Source organism: Patiria miniata, unplaced genomic scaffold (assembly GCF_015706575.1).
Source record: "Patiria miniata isolate m_02_andy unplaced genomic scaffold, ASM1570657v1 HiC_scaffold_19, whole genome shotgun sequence".
Classification (NCBI taxonomy): Eukaryota; Metazoa; Echinodermata; class Asteroidea; order Valvatida; family Asterinidae; genus Patiria; species Patiria miniata.
Genome location: NW_024037057.1, coordinates 11,691,313 through 11,710,037, shown reverse-complemented (window position 1 = coordinate 11,710,037; position 18,725 = coordinate 11,691,313). Strand labels below are relative to the sequence as shown.

Here is an 18,725-nt window from a genome sequence, read left to right as displayed (position 1 = left end):
TTTCGAGGTTGGACATTTGCCCACTTTACCCCACTGCAGACGCCCATTTTGTTAAATGTGTTTTAAATAATTAGCAAATATGACTTCACACCTTTTTTTCTCCCTTATTTTTTTTATATCAAAGACCCCCTTTCTTGAAAGCTAGATCCGCCCCTGCCTTGTGCCGTTAAATTCAGGAAAATTTAATTTGGTTTATTTGTTTTTAATTTAAATTCTTATTACAGCCATTCAAAAGACATCCACTACAAAAGCAAAATTCTAGGCACTAATAATAGCATTCAGTGCATTTTTGGCTCCTGCTGTTGCATGTGTTCGAGTTTACGACTGCTTGAGTGAAATCAACCTGCTTTGTGCATATAGCGCCCTCATGTGATTCCTCCCTGCAGAATTAAAAACACAAACAGACGTACCTCGACAAAATATTGCTGTGTCATGTGGGTTAATCGTATTCTGTTTTGCTTCGCTGCAGTTTTCGTTGTCATTTCGCTGATCATCGGATACGTAGCTCAGCTTCCGATTGAAAACGAGGAAATCATAAACAGGTAACGTTTGGCATGTTTAGATTTAGGCTGCTATATCATGTGGATGTGTGGACCCACACGGGAACCAGTTTTGATTTTGGAATGAGTTCTGAAAAAAAGGAGTGGTGGCTAACGCACTTTTTTAATGCTGACAGAGGGGGCGTGCTTTTCAGGCATTTTTTTTTTGGGGGGGGGGAGGGTGATGCAAAATGATTATTGTGAAGGATTGCTTCTAGAATTAGAAGGCATACGTGTGCCTTCAAGTTCTAGAAGTAATGAAGGATGTTTTGAGAAGATTAAGCCTTAAGTTTCTAATAGTTATAGTAATACTATACCTCCATGATAAAACATAAAGATAGTGGATATTTTGCCGGAGGTAATGACGGCAAACTAACGATTACTAAAGGTTTGCCGGCGGCAATCCATATCAACAGAGGGCGCTGTACTCTTTAAAATGGGTCTGAATTATAACATGTATTAAATTCCCACTAAAAGTTGTGTAGCACGTTTGGTGTAATGGTTAAGCAAAGGCTCTAATAAGCGGGATGACTCGCGTTCGATTCCGACCGCACCACATTTTTAAGTTTTTTTTTCTCATCCCCAAATAAATAAGAATATTCTTCTTTTATTATTTTAACATGTCTCAAACATTTTTTGCAGAGTATTACATTTGGGTAATTCCACAAAGTTGGGTACAGAATGTGTGACATGAGGGTGAGTTTTTCAAAATAATGTGAAGAGCACTAAAATAACTTTTTTAGGTGCTGACATATATGTAGTGTCTAAAATAATAAACCATTTTGAGACATCTTGTCAAACGTTTTATTTTTAACAGTGTTGTTTATTAACAGATGCAAAGCAAGTTTCACATGTAACATGGACACCAAACATGAGGAATCACCTTTCCCATTGTTATTTTATAGAATTGATATGCTCCAAGTATAGAATGTATTTAAAAGGGCTTGATAAGTACATTAATTAAATTCATACATTTTTTGGCTAATCGTTATGAGATTATTGAAATCAGCTGTTGTTCACTCACATGAAATGGGCAAATTATATAAATTTGGCCCTTCATACATATTTTTTCTTGTATTGTCTGTTCCAAAAATGTTTGTCTACACCAAACGTGTAAAACACAAGGAAGCAAACCCACACGTTCAACTTATTTTGCCATGTTACCATTTCTTTTACACAAGACAGTATCCATGCAAAATAATTTTGTGGTTTCACATGTAACAATGACACCAAAATATTGGTGTCCTGTTACACGTGAAACTGATATATGGATTATAAGGTAATAAGCTTTAAACTTGATAAAAAATGAGTAAAACTTCATTTATATTAGTTAAAAATGAACAAATTTGAAACATCAGCTGAAGATGTGAGTGTGTTTAGCTTTGAGACTCCCATATTGGACAGGGTTGGGTTTCACATGTAACATGGATGCCAAATTATTGAACGTTCTGATTACATCTCAAGATGTGATGCCTAAACCATTTTGCCGTCCCCATCCTTCCCGTATCCCGTCCCTCCCCTCCCCTACCCCACCCCACCCTCCCCCACTCCATTCCCACCCTTCTAGTACCCATAACATATTGGACAGGGTTGGGTTTCACATGTAACATGGATGCCAAATTATCGAAAGTTCCGATTACATCTCAAGATGTGATGCCTAAAATATTTTGCGGTCCCCATCCTTCTCGTATCCCGTCCCTACCCTCCTCTACCCCACCCCACCCTCCCCCACTCCATTCCCATCCTTCTAGTACCCATTACATAACAGTGTTGTAGTCGAGTCCATCACAAGTCCCTGCAAGTCCATCATAAGTCCATCACAAACAATTCAGTCTTAATCAGGTAATAAACTTTAAACTTGATAAAAAAATGAGTAAAACTTCATTTACCGGTATATTAATTAAAAATGAACAAATTTGAAACATCCGCTAAAGATGTGAGAGAGTTTAGCTTCGAGACTCCCATTATTGGACAGGGTTGGGTTTCACATGTAACATGGATGCCAAATTATCGAACGTTCTGATTACATCTCCAGATGTGATGCCTAAACCATTTTGCCGTCCCCATCCTTCCCGTATCCCGTCCCTACCCCACCCCTCCCCCTCCCCACTCTACCCTCCCCTTCCCCACTCCATTCCCACCCTCTAGTACCCATTACATAACAGTGTTGTTGGATGCATTGTTCCTTGGATTAACCATTCCCAAATGGATGAATTTACTGAACATGCTGAAGCCTAAATCAATGCAAATTATGAATTTATTTCTTAGGGGAAGATTTTTTTTTAGTTTTGTACTATTCATTCTTATGTGTTTTGTTTCTTTTGTTTGAAAAAAATGTTGAAATATCTTAATTCAAACCAGAAAAAGAAAATCACATGATGCTCCACCCCCATTATGAGAATGGAATGGTCTGGCGGTATCCTGGCCTGTGACCAATCAATGTTGACACTTCCCCTCTTATTTTAGACTAACTTCAGTAAAAATCACCAACTTTCGAACCCCCTTCAAACAGATAAATGAAAAGGACCCCATTTTTAATAGATCAGACGTTGACCATCCAACGCAGGCAAAAGCACAGGCCAAAACACAAAATCGTACCACACCGTCGCATGGAAACCACGTCGTGATATTTCCTTTACGATGTGCAATTTCAGTTAGGGTTTCGGGACACATATTTAGCGTCATTTGTGAAAGCTTAGCCTCTTCTAGTCCGAGTAACTTGGACCCAACTTATCGCCTTTTTTAACATTTTGGACATGGTCTGGCGATAGTGGGGTCCAAGCTAATACCGCGACCTGGACAACATCATCCTGTCACTGTCCCAAACCAACATTTTCCAACAAAAAACATCAGATTTCACCTTCAAAACGGCCTCCAAATTACTAGATATGCCACCTGAAGTACAAGTAGACATCGATGATTAAGATGGTTGTACTTAAGTTTACTTACGATCCGGAAGAAAAGTGAAATTTTCCGTTCATTTCGGAGAGCTCCCCTCGCGATCTTGAACACGTTAAATTTCCGATCGTGTTTAATGTTTGAACGACGCGATTTCTTCTACATGCCCAGTGTACATTCAATGGTCCCCGTATCCCGTGTGCGATTCCGTTACCGAGCGCGCGCGATGCACGATTATGATAATGAGTCACGTTTGTAAACACATACATGTGCATTTTGAACTGTAAAAGGGAATCGGGAACCAGCTTGAACTGGTACCCGCCATAAAAGCTGCGCTAGTTCCCGACTCCCTATTATCGTTTGAAATGCACATGTGTTTACAAACGTGATCCAGTCTACTCATTATCATAATCGATGCATCGCGCGCGCTCGGTAACGGAATCGCACTCGGGATACGGGGACCATCGAATGTACGCTGGGCATGTAGAAGAAATCGCGTCGTTCAAACATTAAACACGATCGGAAATTTAACGTGTTCAAGATCGCGAGGGGAGCTCTCCGAAATGAACGGAAAATTTCACTTTTCTTCCGGATCGTAAGTAAACTTAAGTACAACCATCTTAATCATCGATGTCTACTTGTACTTCAGGTGGCATATCTAGTAATTTGGAGGCCGTTTGACCGTGCATGAACATGTTTTATGCCAAATCACGGAAATGGAATATCACGTCGTCACGCGGTTACCATTTTGTTTCGTATCCATTCCGTAGCTGAAGTGCAGGTTTTAGCGTGTCAACTATACTGCAACAATTGTTTGAGATGTTATTCATGTTTCAGCATACACAGGGAGTAGTTCTTCGGGATTACCAGGCACCGTGTTGATAAATCTGTAATCTAACCCTTGTTTGTCCTCCCCGAATGTGGTATACCTCGTAACTGACATCACACCGTAAAAAAATGACACCAAAACTATTGGCACCCACGATGGAAAAGTTGCCGAAAGCACGCGGGTTTCTTCTTGCAACAAAGCAAGGGTTGCATCCGGGTACTTTGATCGCAAGACGTTCATCCAGAAAATCTATAGAGGGCGCACGCGCGATCGCATTTAATTATCACGTCGTCACGTTTTTTAGTGGATGCGAAGTCAACTACCAGTGAGTAACCACGGTTTTTTTTTAAAAATCGTGTAGTTTTTTTCATGATTTCTGGTTGGATACGAATGGAATGCTACTGTTTCTCGTGGAAATCGTTATTTGGGTCTTCTAAATGACTCTGACATTTTACAATATGTCGGTAAATTTCGGTTTCACCTCGCAACATTGCTGACACGAAATGTTACGATGGGCGCTGAGACTTCCGTGATCGATACTTCAGAAATGCAAGACGCATGGAATAAATAACAATCAGGGAATCGTAAACGGTCTATTGGTTCAACTTTATTTGCAAAACATTATTTAAAATATACTCTTGGGAACACAGAATCGTACATTGAAGACCGAGTATGTTTCATGTCACAAAATATTCTTAAAATAAACATGGATACCATGATATTTTGGTGACGTAGTTTGGGTTTCGACCAATTGGAGGTCCCAAAAAAAAATTTTTTCTTGTTCGCCCATTCATCCTCAATAAATCGGGATCGATAAAAAATGTGATTAATTTGTCAAAAAAAAAAATAACAGCACTTTGTTTTCACTGGACCACTGTCACTGATGCATTGATTGTGTACCCAACTTCATGGAATGACCTATTTTCTTTTTCAGATTTGTGGCTCTGGAGGATTTTTTTTTAAAAGGGAAATAGGCCTAAAGTCCGAAATTATAAAATGGTCTGAATCCCATCTTGTGAATACGAGGTAACAACGATAATTTTGGCATGGAGCCAGACTAAAACTTGTCACCGGAAAATGTTTAAGTACAAAAAAACAGTAACTGCATATCCGTGCATATCCGGCAAACTAACGTTTACTAAAGGTTTGCCGTCTCCGGCAAAATATACACTGCCAAACATAAACACCATCGACATCGTCTTCGAAATGCGAGGCTGTTGCCGAATATAGCACATGTACTATGAGAGAGATCCCTGGGGCCTAGTTCAACTCCAGGTTAGCGATATTTCGATTTTAGTTTCATTCCCAAAAATAAGGATGTTCTTCTTAATTTAAATTTTAATTCGACTCCAACATTTAAACATGTAATTACAGAGTATTTAAATACATTTCTTTTTGTGGCTCAATTCGTGGTTCTAGTCTAGGATTTGTCTAAAAAAGGGATCTACATGTATAGTCCGAAATTATACAATGGTCTGATTCCCATCTCGCGAATACGGAGTCACAACAACAATGTTGCCATGGAACCAGACTAAACAATTACTGCGCGTGTTCAGTGCCTACATGTGTATCTCTTATCTGGCACAATACTGAGTCTTATATAGGGCACGTACCGGGGTATCTACCAACAATTAGGGGAAACAGGTCAACTCGTACGCGAGACAACTCGTACGCGGATTGGTCAACTCGTACGCGAGACAACTCGTACGCCAGCCAAATCGTACGCAGGACAACTCGTCGCGGACCAACTCGTACGCGAACCAACTCGTACGCCAGGCAACTCGTACACGGACCGAAATAAGCAAATTTAAATTGAACGATGTTTACGATCGCCAAAAGTTTACCCCAAAATACACGCCAAAGTTATCGATTTATCACAGTACACAGTACGATTGTATGACTGCATAACTATGATTGTAGCCATATGTATTTTCAACAGTTTAAATTCCATAAATGCAACGATGTCAAGTTCAAAAGTTTCAATGATACCAAAAAACATGATCCATTTTAATTGCGACCGATGTGTAGTGCAGTGCTGCGGCATGCGCTTCCAACCACGCAGCTAGTGTGGAGAATTTGTCAAGACGTACAACGATTTGATTAACACATATCGCGGGGCCACTATAGCAATGTATTGTTGGAAGTCTACAAATGCAGCGGACATTATACGATTTAAATTCTCACTACGTGGCAATATCTTGTCGTATAGCCTACATTGTACGGTGTGAGCCAGGATCAGACATCGACAGTGTGCGAGTGGTCCGGGAAAACAAATCATAACTTTTTTGTTATGAGTCAAAAAAGCTGATTTAAAACTGAACTAATTGGGACCACTCAGTAACACAAAATTATCCCCTTAACTTTAGAAAAAAAGAATGTGCCGGACAACTGACTGACCCTAATTTCCTACACGCCCGAACCAACGGTTTCAGTCTAGTCTATACTCACGCGTACGAGTTGGCTCGCGTACGAGTAGGTCCGCGTACGAGTTATCACGCGTACGAGTTGGTCCGCGTACGAGTTTGTCCGTGTACGAGTTGTCCTGCGTACGAGTTGGTCGCGTACGAGTTGGCTCGCGTACGAGCTGACCTGTATTCCAATTAGGTACTCAAGGCGCTGGAAATTATGTCAATTATTAAAGAAAGGTAAATAAAGTTTATGAGAAATATGAGACCCATTATAAATATTGTAGCACCTTTTTAAGGGTTTACAAGGTACTGCGGTGCATATTGCAGCCACTGCCAGAAACACCGGGGCAAACCCCTTCTCTTAGCGACAAGTGTTACTGGGATCTTTAACGTGCATTACACAACACACGGGATCTTCAGCTTTACGTCCCATCGGAAGGACGAAGCAATAAGGGTAAAGTGCCTTGCTCAAGAGCACAAGCACCATGTTCCCGTCAGGATTCGAACCCATGTACCATGGCACACGAGTCGAACACTGTAACATTAAACCACAGCACCCCACACAATATTGTTTACTAAGTAAAAGAAAGCCGGATCCGGCTAAGGCCGAATAAAAAAACAAACATGTTTCTCGTTCGGGTTTTCGAAAAAAAGGAGGAAGCGGGGCTTTTTATTTTTTATTTTTTATTGTTTCAAGATAGCCGCCATTTAAAAATTTCCTGCAATTGTTGGTGTTTCCACTGTTCAAAGACACTTTTAAAATGAAAGATAAGTTGGACAAGAGAACTGAACATATTTACAGTGTCATTTAGACTTGTATTAATTGGTCTACAATTTATTTTCCGATTAATTTGTGGACTTTTTCTGTGTTTTTTTACTGCATTTTTCAAAAATAAAAAATAATAAAAAAATCCAGGTGGCCTCTAAAAAGGAAGCGGGCGGGGACGAGAAACATGTTTTTTTTAAAACTTTGCCTAACTATCCACTGACTTTTAAAATTGTACATATTTAATGAGGTTCGACTTATCAATAAAACAAATTTCAACTTTTTTTCGGATTAAGGCCTATGGCTCATGAGCATGTTTTTAAAGGAAAATGACGTCCCAAGTACTTAGTGTGATCATCCCAACTGTTCATGTAGTTGAGATCCACAGCACTGAAACCGCAACATACATTTACTACTCAAAACATTCACTGTTTTTTTGTTTTAACTCCAATAGTATGGCCTGCAACGTAGATGAGAAGATGGATGCATACCGAGCCAAGAACCAGACGGCGTTTGTTGTCGGTTACACCGGGGAGATCGGCAAGGAAGTAGTCAAGGAGCTGGCTAAGACGAAGATCTTCAGCAATGTGTTCTTGGTCGGAAGGAGAGAAGTGAAATTTGAGGATGAACTCTTCAAAGATTTTAAGATGGTAAATATTCCCTTAAGGGAAATAAAGTCCGAGAATCGTTCGGTTGATAGTCTGGTTCCAGCAGCCAAAAGTCCCGACTTTGAATGCTATTAGGTCAGGGAACCAGACGGTTCTGTAAAGATACAGTAGCTGTGGAAAATCGTGTTACGGCTGCTGTAATGATAGCCACAGCATTTCTGAAAAGATTTTGAAACTGCGTAAATTTCACAAACTTATAGGGTAGTCTTGGGTTCGAGTCCCAACCAAGTAAGCTTACTTTTCTCTCAAGCTCTTGGATAGCAGAGTGTGGGTTCGAGTCCTGGTCTTGACACTTGTGTCCTTAAGCAAGACACTTAATCATTATTGCTTCATCCTTCGGATGGGACGTAAAGCCATAGGTCCCGTTTGTTGTGTAATGCCAGTGTTGTTGTCGAGTACTTTTTTCCGAGTACCGAGTACTGCCGAGTACTTAGGTTGCCGAGTACGAGTATGAGTACTTGTACCTCCGAGTACAAGAACAGGTCTCCGAGTACGAGTACTGGAACTTCTGAGTACGAGTTTCCGAGTACGAGTACGAGTACTTATATTTCCTAATACAGCCATACAGCAAATGGTTCATTGTGCGTAATTGGCCCAGGCCCAGTCAGACCGATATACATACCCACTCATGGCTAGCTGTTCAATGTGTTTGTCCGGGCGTGCACAGAGGAAAAATCGGGAAACTTCGATTTCTCCACAAGCCAATCGACCATTTCAAACTGAAAGTATCTATAAAATAAGAACATTTTCCTCCCGAGGACTGCTATTTGAGTATGAGTTCTTTGATGATCGAGTACAATTTCGACATGTCGAGTACGAGTACCGTCATTTCGAGTACGAGTACCTTGACATTCAAGTCCGAGTACGAGTACTCCAAAAAAAGTACTTGAGAAGTACTCGAGTACGAGTACCGATTACGAGTACTACAACACTGTGTAATGCACGTAAAAGAACCCAGTAACACTTATCGCTAACTTTGGTGTCATCGTTTATTGATGGCCAAAGAGTTTTCTCACAGCATGGCCAAGCTTTCGTTGATACCCTTTGGCAGTTTTTTGGAGTGTACTGTAGGTCACCCCTAAAGTACAATGGGATATATTGGAGGGCTGTGCAAAAAAAAAGGGGGGGGGGGTGTCACTTTTTTTAAATACTGTGCTTAAGAGGATCAGGTAGAGCAAGCGTTAAACTGTCTGACATGTACGTCCGAATTCACCGAATTGCCCTGAATTCAATTATGGAGTCGATCAAGTCTCTTTGCGTAGGCTTTAATGCTTGTTTTTTTCCCCCATTTATTTGTAATCAGGAGCAGAAAGTTGTTGATTTTGACAAGCTGGACGACAGCGCTGATGTGTTTAAGGGCCACAGTGTCGGCATCTGTCTGATGGGCACAACTAGAGGCAAAGCTGGAAAGGTAAATAATATGCAAACAGACTACTTACAACCCTAGCACTGCTGAATCCAACAGGATCCAGTTTACATGTTATATACAGGGTGAGTAGAATATAAAAAAAAGGCGGAACCCAAAGCCAAAACATATTTCATTAAAAAAAACTGCAAAGCCAATTTCATAAACAACTTTTAGATGAAGAGATTACTTACCAAATTCGTTCAAAGAATAGAAAAACCGAGTTGCGCTTTATATGAATGACTGTTTCGTGTTTGGAGCTGTATCATAAGTCCGACGCCTCATAGGTCCGATGCCTCATAAGTCCGAAATTTCAGACTTATGAGGCATTAGACTGAGGCATAAAATTTATTTATTCCGCCTCATAGGTCTGACGCCTCATAGGTCCGACGCCTCATAAGTCTGACATCGGAAACACAAGGCGTTTCATTTGTGGGACTTATGAGGCGTCGGAGCTGTGAGGCGTCGGACCTATGAGGCGTCGGACTTATGGGCCTTTATTTGGTTAGGGGATGCGATTTTGTCAGACTTATGACGCTCAAGACCTATGAGGCGATTTATTCAGGTGTTGTAGAAAACAAATTATGAATGTTTCACATTCGTGCAATGGTAAGGCCCAAAAAAAAAAATCCGGTTCAGATTACATGGCATTTGAAAATAGGTAGGGAAATATTTTTTTTTTGTGTACGATTATATGGAGGCGTCTGCGTGTTGTCAAAGGTAAAAGATAGAAATTGATGGTTTTGGGTGTTTTTTTCTCATTTTTCCCATAAAAAAAATTAGGGTAGGGGCTGTCAGAATAAGATACCGTTAGGTAGGGAAACCAGAAGCAGAACTATTATTTTTTTTGGCCTAAGAATAGTTTCATTCGGTGACGGATGAAATAGTCCATTCCACTCGGCTTCGCCTCTAGAAATGGAATATTTCATCTGTCACCTCATGAAATTATTCTTACCATTGCACTCATAAACAGATCGAGATTTTTATTTTTGATCATTTCTTGCAAGCTGGATTCATCCCCCACTGAAATTTTAGTCAACACCATCGATCTTAATTAAACACAAATGGTACATGGACCCTGCTATGTAACCATGGTAACAACTGGCAGTTCCTCCTTGAAGAGATGGATCACATTACAACTACAGGCAGAAAATGCATCATTAGGCCCAAAAAAAAAGTGTCTGGTTTCTGGTATGGAGCTTGCCCAAAAAGTGGTGCCGCGACGCGGCTTTTTTTTTTTTTTACCGGATTGTTTTGCTTCAAATGTCAGCTGATGACTGCAAATGGTGCCTGACTAAACTTAGTGCAAATATATGGGAGTCCAGAGAGGCCACATAAAGCTTATTCTTGACCACAACCCAATCTAAAAACACGTTAAAATTGTGCAGCAGCAGGATTCCAGTCAAACCAGTGAGTTTGACGGTTTTGAGACATCATCTTTCATTGAAAAAAAAAAGTTTTCCTTTTGCCGACGCGCATGGCTACGGCGACACGCGCGCATACCAGAAACCGGAGACTTTTTTGTTTGGCCTTAGTAACTATGAGTTAATGAGTTGCTGCATGTACATGTAACTGCAATACAATATGCCCCTGTATGTTTTAATGTTGTCAGAGTGTATTTGACTTGTGCACTAACTGGTTGCTAGGTTACTAATGGCCAACAGTTGTGCACAGCATATTCTAGAAAGTCAGTATTGGCTTTGTCCAGAAAAACAGATGACCTTTATGTGTGCACTATATGTAGTATGATACTCTATATCTATCCGCTCCGTTCACAAGCACCCCCTCACTGGCAACGAAAGTACAGTTGAGGGTGACCGACTGACGCCATCTTGCCTGACTGCAAGTTTGCCGCGACGCGCGGCTGTACCACTGCGTGTACATAGTACAAATCCCCTGGTGTACGCGCGTCACACACAAGGAACAATGCGCGTCAACTAGCAAAATGTCCCGCCCATGGGACGTCGATTCTAGGTAAAAGGGCGCCCTCTTTTGTTGGCGCACGGAGCCCATTGATGTATAGAAGGCGATTTTTGTGGGCGTGGTAGCCATTTAAAAATAGTTATGCCCACCTTGGGAAAAAATTGTGCCCATATTTCATAAATGAATGAAACTTCCCACAGACATTTATATTCATGAGAATAAAATTCAGATGTGGAGCCATCTCGAACACTCCTTTTTAGGGGCGTGGCAACCATATTACAAAAAGGGGGCAGGTTCTTCATTATGCCCACCATGGAAACATTGTTCCCACATTCATAAAGAAATGAAACTTCCCACAGACATTTAAAATGTAGGGGGGGGGGGGTACCCAATGTGCCCACCCTGAAAAATATGGACAACCTTCGTATAGTAAAGTCCACCTTTGATAGCCCTTCGAACTTATTTTGAGGAGGGCCGCCTTTATAGGTAAAAGTGACTGTTGTTCCAACAAGTTCGTGGGTGATGTCATATTGAGTTGGAGTGCTGGGGCCTCGTGGTTAACAGCACTGGATTCGTGGCCTGTGGGTAAAGCTGCGGGTTGTGGGTTCGAGTCCAGCCGGGGCCATGGTGCGTGTGCCCTTGAGCAAGGCACTTTGTCACTCATTGCTTCTCTCCACCCAGGAATAAATGGGTACCTGCGAGGGCAGAGATGGTTATTGTGATTGAATTAGCTTCCTTGCTCCTAACAGGCAGCATCGAGTTGTATACTCCCCAGGGAGCTGAGATGGTATTTGGAATGTTTCATTGGCCCAATGAGCAGGGGTGATAATAATACTGTAAGCGCTGTGATTAGTGTACTTATTAGAGCGTTCTTAAAGATATAGTCTGTCATTTGTAATTTGTGCATTTTGTTCATTTGAAGCAACAAAAGTGTTCAAAATCTAATGAAGGATACTGAACAACTAACCTGATGAAGGTTCAGCTCAGCTTCAGCTGTATATAGAAAAACAACATTCTAGGATCTCAATTTCAAATCAAAAGTTGCTGAATCATGTTTTGAATTGTTTTGAATTGCAGCTATACGCGATGTCGCGCACTGATCCGACGAATTATAGCAACCGCGCGCGCCTGTACGTCGTGCCAATGCTTTGCGCGCGCTGTGCCGAATAACAAAACGAACTACTATTTTAAAATGTTCCAACGGTGCATCTTAAGACACACCGTTGGAAAGGCCTTCTTTCGTTGATTACTTCAAAATGATAGCTTGCCAGAAAGAATAATTTCACAGGGAGTTTAGTCCACTTACTATCTTTCAACCAAGTATGTTTTTCAACAATAATACGCCAGTTACTTTTTCGGATGGCTGCAAATGATGGACTATAGCTTTAAATGCCGATTATTATTATTATTGTATTGGTGGTCGTGATAGCGCCCTCTCGCGGCGGCTGGTTCTTGCTGTGGCGGGTTATTGCATATCAAACCATACCGGTAGCAAAGTCTGGCCCCTAGACTATTTCAAAGAAGAAATTTCATTTTCATTTGTGATTTCTACCACAGGAAGGCTTTATGAAGGTTGATCATGACTACATCATGAAGGTGGGTGAGCTGGCCAAGGCAGGTGGATGCCAACACTACCACCTGATGTCATCGACAGGTGCCAACAGAAACAGCTCATTCCTCTACCCAAAGGTCAAGGTAATGGTTACACACCTATGTTCCGACACACCTATCTTTGTAAACACCGGCAATCATGCACCCCCTGTGGGCTTCGTGCACAAGTACCCCATCAACGTCCAGAAAAGGAGAGTTGGGGGCGACCTAGGCCAAGTTCGCGCAAGGACTATAGTTGACCAATGCTTAACTAACGTTTGCCCGAACTCTGTCTAGTCAACGGTGGTTGACTATGCTAGTCGACTATTTGGAACCAGCCTACTGGGGTTGGTTGCTTCGCTGGTAACCAATAGCTGCGCGCATTCATAACGCTAGCAGAGAGCCAGGATCCAGAAGTTTTGCGATGACATTTTAACCAGCGTTTGACTAGAGACGTTCGCACGTTGCACGTCACAAATCAACCACTAGTCGACTAATGGTCCTTGCCCGAACTTGGCCCTTGATTGGTTCTAGATCCATCCACTGCGTATTTCGAATGTTTCCAAAGTTATTGAAGGGGGGAATTAGTCTCGGAGATCATCGCAATTTGAATTCGAACGTATTCGCGCGCCGATGACGCCTGACGCTCACACAAAGTTGAAGACGCGATGGCTACAGCTTGGCACACTCAGGAAGTCGTGCGTACTGTACTTAACCAGTACAGTACAGTACGCGTACGCTGTGTTTCCCGTCCACAGAGCTCTCAAAGAGGTAAAAACGCGCCCTCTTTCGTTGGCGCACGGAGCCCATTGTCTGTAATCCTCTTTGCTTTGTTTGTAACTTTTTAGCAACAGCTCTCATTGGGTTTGTACACGAATTTCAATCGTCACTAATATTGCAGTCATCTGGGCATTTTGGCTGGTTCCCGCACAATCCACAGCGTAGAAAGTCACAGTCAACCAGTTAACAGAGCGTAGTGCGCAGCACCCGGACGCAGCGCACAGCACAGCAGGGTATATGTGCATGTTTTTAACAACCACAATAGGATCTTCGAGCAGCGCGATAATTTGAGGAAAATTTGCCGAAATAAATGCAGTGTCCTGAAATTTATTTCTTCCAGATCATGGTAGTCAGCTTAATATGAATAATAATAAAAATTTTGGATGTTTTTTTTTCGGGGGATACAAGAATATACATGTACTGCACTCGCTATGAATATTGTTGTATAGTGAAATATACGGTATTCTCGTATCCCCCTGAGAGCCATCCAATATTATATAATTAATACATGCTTTTTAGAGGGAAACGTATCCTGATGGCCCAATTTAAAGCTATAGTCCATCATTTGTAATTTGTGCATTTTGTTCGTTTGAAGCAACAAAAGTGTTCAAAATCTAATTAAAGATACTGAACAACTAACCTGATGAATTTCAGCTCAGCTTCAGCTGTATATTCAGAGAAAAACAGCATTCTAGGATCTCAATTTCAAATCAAAAGTTACTGAATCATGTTTTGAATTGTTTTGAATTGCAGCTATACGTGACATCGCGCACTGATCCGACGAATTATAGCAACCGTGCACGTGTGCGTCGTGCCAATGCTTGCGCACGCTTCGCCGAATAACAAAACGAACTACTAATTTAAATTTCCCTACTGTGCGTCTTAAGACGCACCTTTGGAAAGGCCTTCTTTCGTTGATTACTTCAAAATGATAGCTTCCCAGAAAGAATAATTTCACAGGGAGTTTAGTTTCCTTACTATCTTTCAACCAAGTTTGTGTTTCAACAATAATTACGCCAGTTACTTTTCGGATGGCTGCAAATGATGGACTGTAGCTTTAAAATGAAGGCCTGTGAGTATAATTTCCTTCATCAATAAACCTAGAAGCTCAGTGCAATGCAGCATTTGAGTATTTTCGGTTTTGGATGACGTTTATTTAGTCAAATTGTGTCATGTTTGTTTGCTTCAAAAGGGCGAAGTTGAAGAAGAAACTCGTGAGCTTGGATTTGAGAGAGTTTCTGTTTACAGACCAGCGTGAGTATATATAGAATCTTAGGTTCCCTAATGGTGAGCGCAGCTCGTATCCCATTGACCCTAACCACCCCAACTTCATCAAAATCCATCCCCCCATTTTGGTTGATTTTGGGGGACTTGGTCCAGAAGGCCTGGCGTGACTAAATATCGAGTATGATGGACTTGGGCCAAATGGCCTGAAGCAGTGCTAGGGGTATCCGATTGATTTTGCCCAGCTTCCTGTACTGCTATTGTGATAAAAGCCATGTGTAGCAAGTCCATGAATGTCAACCAGTGCGTCAGTGGTGGATTCCATGTTATGTCATGTACAGTTTTGTATTGGACGCACAGTGATTGATGGATTTTGATGAACTTGGTCTGGTTCCTAGTAAATTATACTAGGGAGTTACGGATAAAATACTGAAAAACAAGGAATACAATTTGATGGATAAAGGGAAGGTTTAAGGGCTGTGCATCGGAACCGGGTACCAGAGTACCCGACTGTTATGTCGGAACCGGTTCCAGATTATGGAACCATAACCAACTTTTACAAATTACTTATAAACTTCTCAGACAATGAAAAAGAAAGGTTTTGAATGTCATTTGTAAATGATTTTAAAAATGAAAACCAGGCTACATGGGAAAATATATCATTTTCATATTGAAGACGCTCACCAAAGTTGCAGTTCACACAAAGTGGTACACACTTAGCGGTACACGTATCGTGCTGTATCAACGCACAGATAGGCCATCAGCCTCGGTCCAAAATTTTGGCCACCGGTATCAAATGAGGGGAATGATCGTCATAGCGATTTTTGGCAAGGTGTACTCCTCCAGAGTTGGAAAATATGTGACAGCATTGCAGCGGTGGCAGCTTTTTGGGTGTTATCACCCTTTTTTCAAAATGTCCATCAAAATGCTGGTTACCACTCTAGGGGCGGTATACCTTGCGCATGCGCACTATAATCATTTATGCCCTGATTTGATACTGGCCAAACACCCAGGCTGATGGCCTAAGATGTGGTAGTGTTATCGTGCAAACCTTTATGAACAATCTGAACAGAACTTGCGAGTTTCAAATTTTGGGGTTGGGTTCTTCAATGGGTTCCCAGGTACCCTTGTTTTTTTTCCCATCAGTTCCCGTTCTGCCCATAAAAGCACACCCCTATAGGTTCTCTTTGCGTCCTGCCGAGTCTAACGGAATCCGACAACAGCAAAGTGTGAATTCTACTGAATATCAATTATTATAAGCCACAGGGAAACGTGGGTGATCAACTTCTGAACGATCAACTCGTGAACGATCAACTCGTGAACGATCAACTCGTGAACCATCAACTCGTGAACGATCAACTCGTGAACGATCAACTCGTGAACGATCAACTCGTGAACGATCAACTCGTGAACGATCAACTCGTGAACGATCAACTCGTGAACGATCAACTCGTGAACGATCAACTCGTGAACGATCAACTCGTGAACGATCAACTCGTGAACGATCAACCGTGAACGATCAACTCATGAACGATCAACTCGTGAACACACACATTAGTGTCCCGCTTTAGTTTACACTCTTGTAACGCTTGAGGAAGACCTCCCATATATTCTGTACACACATATTTAAAGTGGACCTGTGTGGTCAACAATGGACCCAATTTGTCCTCCATAGTCAAGGTCTACGATTTGAATGCGTATACATGTACACACAGTCATACGGTACTTTACAAAGCTCTCGAGGACAAGGCATTGTCTTGCCTTTAGTCCCTATACTATAACACTCTCCAAAGCATAACTCACGATCAAGGACCATTTTCAACAAAAGATGAACTCTCGAGGACAACAAAGAACTTTTTGTTCGCTTTTTGTCTGTCTGTTTGTCCTCGGGGTGTATGTAAAGTATGCGCAGGTACACACACTGATTCGGTAACTGTGGGGACTACACACATGTTGTCTAAAGGTATTATGGGGACAGAAGACACTATGGGGACAGCAGAAAGTCCTCATAACTCGATCCTAATTTCCCTAACAATAAATATCTTCCCCATAACGCGGTGATGGCCCATACACACCCACGTACACAAGTGTGTAAACCATAATGAAAAGTTTTGGGCCGAAACGCGCAAAAGATCAATGTGTGTGAGACAGCTCCACAGCTTGCCCAATTGACCTTGCGATTTGCATACCTAATGCAACACGCTGGCCACATGCACTCGCACGACTGACCCCTGCAAGAAATCCAGTCATTGGTGGAAACTTTGACGAAAAAATGATCAGTGGTTTCTTAACCAACGAAATCGAGTCTTGTATGAATTGAAAGAGAACTTCATTCTCTTTACAAAACCGCTACCCCAGTGTGCTCTGACATTGGGTTCTCGAGACACGTTAAGATAAACAACCAAAGGTCTGTCACAAACTGTCATTTTCTGTTCCATAGGCAATTGCCTCATACCCCACATTTTCAATACAAAATTATCAGGGGTTTTTCTGCCTTTTCAAGCCAGGCATAGATAGACTTAAAGCCAGAAGAATGAATTTTCAAAATCTGCAACCGTCAGATTTGTGCGACTGTCCGTTCTGAAGATACAAGGAATTCAGTGTAAAAATGGGCTATCTTTGTGGTCATTTCCCCACGTTAAAGCTTGTGTGGACATTTCCAGTTGAGCAGATGCGCGCTACTTTTCATTATGACCATCAATTGCGAACCCCATTGTCCCTCTTTTGTTTGTACTTTTGATCGTCAACTGTGGACCCTCGGGATTTGTGGACCCTATTGTCCTCTATTTCTCAATGTCCACAATTTGAATGTGTAAACAAGTACACTTGTGTGTAAACACCTTCGTGAACACATAGTTGTGTTTTACTATACTTTCGAGGTCAATGCCTTGTGTTTCCCTTTGTCCATGTAATATAACACTCTCTCATAGACTAAGCACAAAACCGTACGATCGAGGACCGTTTTCAACAAAAGACACAACTCCCGAGGACTAATAGAATCTGTCCCCTTCGTGTGTCGGTCGTCGGAGTTTTGTAGTACACGTACCCCAGTACTAATCGCCCCTGTTTCGGTCATACACAAAGTTTTTTGGGAAATCTTGTTTTCATTTGGAAGAAAAGGGAATTCTAATTGTTTTCTTTAATTTGTTCGTAGTCTGCTAATGTGTGACAGGAAGGAGAGTCGTCCCACCGAATGGTTGGCACGAAAGCTGATGGCCCCCATGGAGTATCTGTCCCCAGGTACAATGACGTCTCCGACTACGACTGTGGCTAAGGCCATCATTAACACCATCATATCTCCCTTGACAGAGCCATTTGAGATATTTGAGTCTAAGGCTATCCATAGGATTACCAAACCCGCGTCAGATTCTAAATGTAAGGCTACTGCAGCTGCTGACACTCAGACAACGTCTGGGGGAGACACACAGGCTGCTGCGGCGGACAGTCCGGCACCTGCAGCGGACAGTCCTGCACCTGCAGCAGACAGTCCTGCACCTGCAGCGGACAGTCCTGCACCTGGGGCAGCAGAAAGCTAGACTCTAGCATATACAGCACCATCGATGAAACACCCCCCTCAAAAAAAAAAAAAAAAAATTACAGCAGCTGCAACATACAAGAACAACATTAAACCAGAATTGCTGATTGTCCACAGTGGACAATACAACTGGTTTTTCCACGAAGTTGTTAAACAAGAG

At 41.8% G+C, this 18,725-nt stretch overlaps 1 protein-coding gene across 1 annotated transcript; it reads left to right on the top strand.

Annotated features, from left to right (window-relative positions):
* The first annotated feature begins 367 nt into the window (after positions 1-367).
* On the top strand, positions 368-18,624 carry LOC119725798 (oxidoreductase HTATIP2-like). Its single transcript, XM_038197375.1, has 6 exons — positions 368-542; positions 7,895-8,090; positions 9,412-9,519; positions 12,994-13,131; positions 14,999-15,060; positions 18,185-18,624. The coding sequence occupies exons 1-6, from the start codon at positions 433-435 to the stop codon at positions 18,564-18,566; spliced, it is 996 nt and encodes a 331-aa protein (XP_038053303.1). The 5' UTR covers positions 368-432; the 3' UTR covers positions 18,567-18,624.
* The last annotated feature ends 101 nt before the right edge of the window (positions 18,625-18,725 follow it).